The sequence below is a fragment of the Propithecus coquereli genome, unplaced genomic scaffold (assembly GCF_000956105.1).
Source record: "Propithecus coquereli isolate 6110/MARCELLA unplaced genomic scaffold, Pcoq_1.0 Scaffold27, whole genome shotgun sequence".
NCBI classification, from domain to species: Eukaryota; Metazoa; Chordata; class Mammalia; order Primates; family Indriidae; genus Propithecus; species Propithecus coquereli.
Window position 1 is genome coordinate 2,376,577 of NW_012148285.1, and position 8,802 is coordinate 2,385,378.

General features: G+C 44.8%; 1 protein-coding gene across 3 annotated transcripts in view; it reads right to left on the bottom strand.

Moving 5' to 3' along the window:
* CREBBP (CREB binding protein) overlaps window positions 1-8,802 on the bottom strand; it is a 136,854-nt gene that overhangs the window by 50,738 nt on the left and 77,314 nt on the right. For 2 of the 3 annotated variants that reach the window (XM_012647739.1, XM_012647738.1), the window contains exons 4-5: window positions 8,436-8,676; window positions 7,028-7,141 (exon numbers count right to left, since the gene is read on the bottom strand). In XM_012647739.1, coding sequence (XP_012503193.1) covers window positions 7,028-7,141; window positions 8,436-8,676 — 355 coding nt within the window. The remainder of the gene's footprint in view (window positions 1-7,027; window positions 7,142-8,435; window positions 8,677-8,802) is intronic. The other variant, XM_012647740.1, reaches the window with a different exon arrangement.

Sequence of the window (8,802 nt, forward strand, 5' to 3'; positions counted from 1 at the left end):
AATAAATTAGCTGGACAACTAAAAATATATATATAAAAAATTAGCCGGGCATGGTGGTGCATGCCTGTAGTCCCAGCTACTCGGGAGGCTGAGGCAAGAGGATCGCTTTAGCCCAGGAGTTTGAGGTTGCTGTGAGCTAGGATGACGCCACGGCACTCTAGCCCGGGCAACACAGTGAGACTCTGTATCAAAAAAACAAACAAACAAACAAAAAAACCCATAAAGAACTCCATTCCAAAGGGCTTTCAAGGTAACTGAGAGATGACCCCAAGCCTGCATTACCCTGGTCACTTCAAGTTCCATTTATCCACCCACCGGTCTGTCCATTTAACCATCCACTCAAATGTCCTCATTTTGTATTTACCACATTGGCATAAGCCTTGGGTCATACTATTTATTCTTATTCTTAAGGGTTCCTTTCTTTCTAATTTCCACAAACATCAGAGTCATGTTAAAAACAGTAGCTTATAAAGTTGATACTGTAATATATGATTTTTGATATATAAAATGCTATCACAAAGCCTTTCTTTCAAATTCAGACCACTATGTGTAACAGTAATATTCACATATTCAACCATCAGTGCGACTATAATAAACAACTCAACTACACTTATCAGAGCAACTTAATTAAACCAAAACGTGTGAAAAAAAATTCTTGGTAATTACACATTCCATACTATTAACTTTTCTAATAAGGATATTCAGATCTCAAACTCATTAACACTCATTAGACACAATTACACACACTAAGCACCTCATTATTATAAATGAAAAGTAATTCCCAAGGAACACTTTATGACAAGTGTGTAGCTGAAATAAGTCATGTACAATACCTTTAGAAGTATTTTGTGTAGTAGTTAATACTCCCCCAAACTTTAAACACGTGTCCATCATATTTCTTAAACAGACACCCTACATTTTTAAAAGCGTTATGATGTAGAAAGGAAGTTAATAATGGTGGGACAGTTTATTTTCCTATTACCTTGTGGTATAAGAAAGAAGAGACCTAGACTACATTTGATACACAGAGTGATGAACTGTGGAGAGAAACTTAAAGAAACAAAGTATCTGTGTGGCCTTCCGTTTCTGGGTAAGGACCAATAGCTGCGCTTTATCGATTTCTTCCTACTATGTTGCCTTTCATCCCGGCTTCCCCAGCGCCCGGAGCCCCTCCGACCCTCCGACCCCGCTTACGATGAACGCCATTCCTAAGCCCACGGCCACTTATGGGGCAGCCAGTGCCTCACATTCGCAAATGCCTCCCATGGAAGCTGCTGACATGGTCACCGTAATTTGTTTGTGTTAAAAGCGTTTATTTACTAAATGTAAATATTATTACACTTTTACTTTAAAAGAAAATATACCTGTCAGAAGACAAGTGAGCACTTGGAATTTAGTGTTTCTAACAATTCAGAAGCAAGGAAAATAAATTACAGACAAATAAGAAAGGTCTCTGACATTTAAGAATGGCCCAATTTGAAGTCCAAATGATGCTATCAGATGAAATGACACGAATACTTAAGGGTAAGGGAATGCAGGCATTTCCTGCGGGGGGGATAGCTGACTGAAAGGAGAGTCACTACATACAAGCAACCATCAACTCTGTTTTGCAACCTCAAGACACTATCGACGTTCCATGACGGTTTTCTTGATCCTTCTCTGAATTCCCGCACTGCGCACTCTCTGCTTGTCTTTAGGCATTTACATTTTGTGTGTTCACTCGCTCACTCACGCATGCACGCAACAGATTCAGTGAGCGCACTCTGCTAGGCTCCCAGATAACAACGGTGAACACAAAGTCTCTACTCCCTGACCTTAGGATCTGTTGGAAGAGACAACGGATGAGTCTAATAATCCCCTAATACATGTCAAACCGCAGCCTGGGACCTTGGAGCAGAGAAAATCATACTCCTCCTGTCTTCCCTGTACATCCCTGAAAGGTGGGATTAATGAGTTGGCTTTATTCTTCACCCGCCAGGTGGCACAAGGGCTGTGAAATGCCACACAGAGTCCAAGGGAGCTACAGCAGTCTGGTGCAGTGGTCAGCACTCTGCAGGCCCTCCCAGCACTGCCCACTGAGCACCTTGGGACCAAATGAAAACGCACTGAGCGCTACAGACAACAATGCTCCCATCTGTCTGGCACCCCTGAGAATGACCCCTTCCATATTCATCAATTTTTCACGTTATTGATATTTACCTCTTTCAGTATCAAACCACTTGCTTTTTGCCATTTTCACATCTTTTTTCCTTTCTACGGCTTAAAGCTGCATTTCACACATCATCAGTGTTTAGAAGTCACACCATGCCCACCCTGGCCTAATGTGAGGGTCTGGATCCTTCTCTCCAGCCTGTCAGGTGGTGTGCCCGCCCTAGCACGTTCACCTCTTTAAGTGCCCTGAACACCGCCTCTGCCTCACCGTTCCCCTTCTGCTGTAGCTCGAGGAGGAGCCCACGGCCTACGAAACAAGGAGAGGGTAGGTTTTACAGCAGGCTCTTTTCGGGACCCTCCTGCCATTCTTCATGTAGGGACAAAGGCAGTCCTTCCCTAGTGAGCACAACGATTGCTCTATTAAGAGGTTCCCTATAGAGTATCCCTTGCTAACCTGAAGCACTCAACCAGAAAACTTCAGTCCTCAATTATTCTCAATAAAACTGGCCAAAATTTAGAAATTCAATGAAAACTGACACATTAAATTTCAAAGCTTTGTCAGGGTGGTGGGGGACAGCTCATGAAGCAGAGGTGACCTCTGAACACCATGGACTTCAACTGTGCGGCTCCACTTACACTCAGATCAAAAATACAGTATTCACGGGATGCGACAGCGGAACATAGGAAGGGCCGACTTTTCGTATCCAAGGGTTCTGCAGAGCCGACTGCAGGACTTGAACATGCAAGGATTTTGGTGTCCTTCGGGGGTGGATGTCCTGGAACCAACACCGTGTGTATACCGAGGGATAACGGTATCTCACTGCTGCTTAGGTCTCTCCTGAAAAAGCAGTGCTAGAATTTATTCAGACCTGCAGACACCTCTGCAAAGTTGCTGGCCATCACGATGCCTCGCAGGCACTTTGTGAGCCAGGACTGATGTCCTGTCATGGCATCTTCCTATGCACAAAGCAGGGCACAATTATGACAAGAAATGCTCTTGAGTACCCAGGCACCGCCCAAGCGTAAGACCCAATCCTTCCCTCACAGACTCTACTACAAGCCCTCACACAGAAAGTTTTCCTCAGAAGCCAAGTGACTCAGGAGGGGCAACACGTTACTCAGAAGAGCACGGAAAAAAGATATTCTGATGAAATACATCACCAATGGCTGTTTGGTACTTCAGTCAGAGACAGACAAGCCCACCGTTCTCTTTACAGCCTTTAGGTCCCATTACCCTCCCGCCCCCATCTCACCACAGCCTGTCAAAAGAGGTGTCCTCAGAAAATCTCTGAAGAACTCTTAAGAGGAACAAAAGGCCTGTAGAGCAAATACTTCCTAAGCACCTAAACAAGCTACTCAATAAATACAAGCTTTAAGGAGGTAGATTTTGACTCAGTACAATGAAGGAAAGGGTTTTCAAAAATCAGAGGTCCCCAAAAATGGAACAAACAGCTGGGCCAAGTAGTGAGCAGCCAGCCAGTGGAGGTACTGGAGCGACAGGCCGGAGTTTGGGCTGGGCTGGTGCGTGGCGGAGCCCGAGCCTGAGGCAGTGCCGGCGGTGAGCGCATTAGGTTCGGCACCAGGACTGGCCCTGGAGTGCTGGGTTTGACAGTCCTTGTGGGATTCTGGGTGGGCGACCTACAGTCTCCCCCAGAACGACTTAAACCTTCTTGACAGCTCTGGTCCAGTCACCTGGCCCTTCGAGGGTCCAGAGCAGTGCCTCTCAGACTTTAAAGTGCACACCAATCACCTGGGAATTTGTTAGAAATGCAGACTAGCAGGACTGATGTGGGGCCCAAATTTCTTCATTTCTGCTAGTAACCTGGGAGGGCCTGTGTGGCCTGAGGATTACACTTTGAGCGGCAAGAACATCACCAATGAAGCAACAGAAGTTCGAACAGAGGAACTTGGTCATGTGTCCACACGGCCTCAGCCCTCCACGCGACCTGTGCACTGGAATTTACTGGAGGTCAGATGCCAGGACTGATCTTGGATATACATCTTGAAAAGTCCTAATTATTCAACAAACATTGAATATTTCTATAAGGGATAGATAACTCTAGATCAGTAATTACATAATCTCTAGAAAGCAATTCAAAGAAAAGAATCAAACACAATCTCAACAGTGGCCAAAAAGGTAACCCATGGTCTGGGTTTCATTTCAAAGGACATTAGATTAGCTCCACAGGTGACTGTGGAAGGTTCTCGCAGTAGAGAGATCAATTACAGAAGTCAGGGTGTAGAAGGTGTGCTGACCAAGGCCGTGTGCGTCGTGTGAGAGCAGCGTCTGTGGGAAACACCGCCCCGAGCAGGTGCGGGTGGGGCTCAGAAGGCCCCACAGCGCTTAAGCTTCCACAGCGCACCTCTCTGAGCCACCTGCTTACACAGGAGCCCCTCAGGCCAGTCAGACCCATCCCTTCGCAGGCCACACTCTATGCTGACACTGTCCCCACTGCCCAGAAAGTTCTTCCATCGTTACTTAGTTCACACTGGACTCCATCAAGCCCCACGTTTCTCCAGAAAGTAGTCCAGGCACACGCTGCGTCTCCTCGCAGGGACTGTAAGAGTACTGACTCGTCTCCATTTCATTCCTAAGTGAGGTCATCATTACTTTATTTTTAATGTATATATATTGTTTCTAGAACCCAACCATAAGCCATTGTAGGACTGGATTTACATTTTCCTCTTTGGGTTCCTAACCCAGGGTTCACACACCATAAGCACAATTTGCTTTGGGAGAGGAGAAACAATAACAAAAATTTATAGAAAGGATACCGCTGAAAGCTTCTCACTCATCACATTGAACAGCTCTATACTCACACAACTATAGTGCTAGAGCCAAAAGAATACACTCAAAGCTGAAACCTAATTTAAAAGAAGCACTTAAAATTAAAAAAAAAAAAAGGTGCTTTCATTTTTTTCATGAAAAACTACCTAAACCTTGCACGAAGTTAAGGTTTTGGTCTAAATCTTCCTCATGACTTTATAAAATCACCCTGGTAATATCTTACATTATGACTAGCAGAAAAACTGTGGTTTACCACTTGAGAGAGCATGCACAGAATCAATTTTCACAACATTCAGGCAGTTATAAGCATGTTTAAAAAAAAAAAACCACATACGTTTCTTTTCGGTTTTTTTTTTTAAACAAAACCACATAAGTGATTCTTAAAAAGAGAAATCACAAAAGTTTACAATTGTCACGGCAGTACATACTAAAAACAAAAGATCCCAGGAAAGCCACTCCTCCAAATTAAAAGTTAAGAATGAAATCCTACCTCATTATTCATGGAATTAACATTGTACAACTACAAACTTGACAATGAATATTTTGGCACTTATAGAGCATGTATTATTACTGAAATGTATCCTAAAACACAAGAAATTTAACCATCACAAAATACTAGTTAAAGAAAATAGTTTTCCAGTAACTTGAAGGAAGATTGTATTCCACTAGAACTACTACCCCAAATACCTGACTCTAGGAGACCCAGGATCCTAGAACTTCACTTTATATAAGAGATGTCTAGGGAAATTGTGTATTAATTCATAATTTGGTCAAAGAATAATTTAATTGATTTAGGAAACTGACTTTTAAAGGACACTTATTATGGCTCCTCTGTAGGAAGGGGGGATAATAGGCCCATTACCCTGGAATCTCTCCTATGTGACACGGATACCCTCCTTTAAATGAAGAATGCCGAGTGGCATCAGCTTGCTGGGCCCCCTCCAGAGGGAGGCGAGCTGGACTCAGTAAGAGGAGGACCATGTGGGCCATCGCGGCGCTGCATCCACGTACTCTGAGGAACAAGGTGCTTTCCCATCTTCCCCATGCCATTCAGAAACACCAGAAAGAAAAGCAGCACGTGTTCTCCAGGCAGCAGCGGGGACTTGAGGAAGATGATCAAGAAGAATGAGAGGAATGAAGACTTAAAACACAAACAGGAGGGTGGCAAGATGGCACAGGCGAGACGGAGGAAGATGAGGAAGACTGCACTGTGCTGAAAGGGTCACTAAGGGGGCAGCTCCAGCCAGAGGGGCCTGAGATCAAATGGTACTTCCTAGCTGTCCAAAGCTCAGGAGACACCCAAAGACCACGGTTTTACCTCCAAAATGGCAGGAAAAGGAGTTAAAAATGGGAAGAGATGTTCACCCTTCTTACTGCTCTGAAGCCTACAAATGGCAGGGAGCCCTGGGATCCCCACGCAGCCTCCTGACGGACAGGGACCACTGTGTAACCACCCTGCTAGGGTCACACAGACACTTAGAAGACAACAAAATGATGGGAATGACCAGGATGTGCCAGTCCTGGGACAGAGACTCTCCACCTGAGGCTGAATAAACTGTCAGTTATACTAATAGGTCTAGGCACTGTATCTCTAAGTAGGAGGAAAAAACTTCACAAATGTTCACATGGGCTTTTATGCTGACCCAGCCCGACTGACAGAGCCTTCAAAACTTACTTTAGGATAAGGGGTTTCCAATTCCAAAAAGTGTCTCCTCTACCCCCACCCTCCACGTCACTGCCATAAAAGTGACACAGCATTCAAATCCTCATATATTAGTAACTGTCAGAAAACACGAAGTCTTCATGTTGGTTCTTTGATCGAAGTGGCTTTGCTGTTTTGTACTGCTTCAAGTGCGTGTTGCAGGGGACGGGGACAGAAGCGAATGAAATTCCAACACTACGGCAGCCATATACGCGCTGAGAGCCCATCTACCCTCTCAGCTCAGCTGCACCTCAGGCCTCTGCGCGCCCTGCCTCACCTGCACTCTGGCCAATAACCCTTACCCGCTCCCTAGCTACTCTCCACGTTCTCTTTAGAAACAGCTTCTATTCTCTTCTCCAAGCTTCTCTGGCCCCGTGCTCACTTACTTTGTTGGTTTCGCTTGTCACTGGCATTTTTCAAAGGGAGGCAAACAGGACAGTCATGTCGTGTGCAGTTCTTCCAATGAGAGATGATTTGTCGTGAAGATGCACAATGGGCAACTATGACCAGAAAAACAACGAGATGTTATTTTTCTATCCAAATTGTCACACTTTCAATTACACCTAAATAATAATGCCAGATTCCATAAGAAAATGGTAACAAGTGTAACCATAACACAGTATAAGCAGTCCTCAACTTACAAACAGGCTATTTTCCAGAAAGTTTGTAAGGTGACTGTTGAGAATTCCAAACAAAACTTCCCATAGAAGCAATGTTATGAATGATGGGTGATTAAGGTTCAGCCCACAAAACAAAACAAAAACCTATTCAACCTGAAATACTGAACAACTGCAATGAAAGGTACAACAAATAACAGTTTGGTGATGTCGCTATTTAAAATAAAAACATTACATTATGTTTAAAGATGAAACTACCTAAACTCTATAGCTGAAGACATACAGATAGAGCAGCAGATGAGCAGTCCGCAGAGCCCCGGCAGAGGCCCCGGGCACTCCGTGAAGTACTTGAGAGGGTCATTCTCAGTCTTCATTTTCTACACTCCAACCTCACCCTTCTCTGCTTCTCCATTACAATCGGGTTACTCTGTGCACAAACGTCACAGCGGGAGAAAGGGAGACCCGGAGAGATTTCTCCCAAGGTTTATGAGCATAAGTAAGAAGAGAAGGAAGAGGACAAAGATGAAAGGTAACAGGAAATACTTTTTACAGTAGAACTGAGGTGTCTGCCATAAAAGAGGAGACAGAGGGCAAGTGACGTGCCTATTTCACCATCTCCCCCCAGATGATGTGGTGCACAGTTCCCCATGTCACTTCCAGTCACCCAGGACAACTTCACTGTCATCTGGACTAGCCTTAAGACACAGGGCAGCAGAGCAAAGCAGTGGCCCGCTGGTCTCAATCTATGAAACCACCATCAAGACAGATGCTGGGGTGCAGGGAAGGGTGTGGGCCTGCACATGCATGTGCTATGTTCATTGCCCAAAAGAAATCCACAACCTAGACGTTCACAGCAAAGATAGTGCTCAAGAAGTGACAAATGTCTTCCATGATAGAGGAAGGAGGAAAAGAACAAATACGGGGCATAGCCTTGTGTAGCAGAAGTCCACAGAGTATCAGAAAACCAAATTGCCTTTCTCCACAGCAGGAAAGACTTCTGCCTGCCAGTGAGTGGGGAATGTGAGTGCGACATGCCCTATGCCACGCCGGACGGAGGCTAGCATTCAGGCTAGCATTCAGGTTGTGGGAGCCCTATGAACAAGAGAGCTGCTATAAGAGCAACAAAGACAAATTTCATCCCGACCTCTGCCACTAGGAAAGCAGAAATGGCACTTACCTTGGCAGGCTTTCCCAGCCTGACAGTGCGTCATATGATTCAACACGTTTTTCATGGTTCGGCAATGCGGGAGAGAGCAGGCCCGAACCTCTCCGTTTGCTTGTTCTCGTCTCTGGCATTTATGAGCGTGAAGCAGTAGAACCAGCTGCTGCTGTATCAGTTTGCGTTTTTCAGGATCTGCAGTGGGGCCCGTCGCAATTGCTTGTGTGGGTACAATTCCTACTGGAGTTTGCATCTGAGACTAAAATAAAACAAAATAATAAAAATATTATAATGAGCTTTCAGAGTTCCAATTCATGTTCATTATTTTTATTTTTTTTTTTTTGAGACAGAATCTGGCTCTGTTGCCTGGACTAGAGTGTCGTGG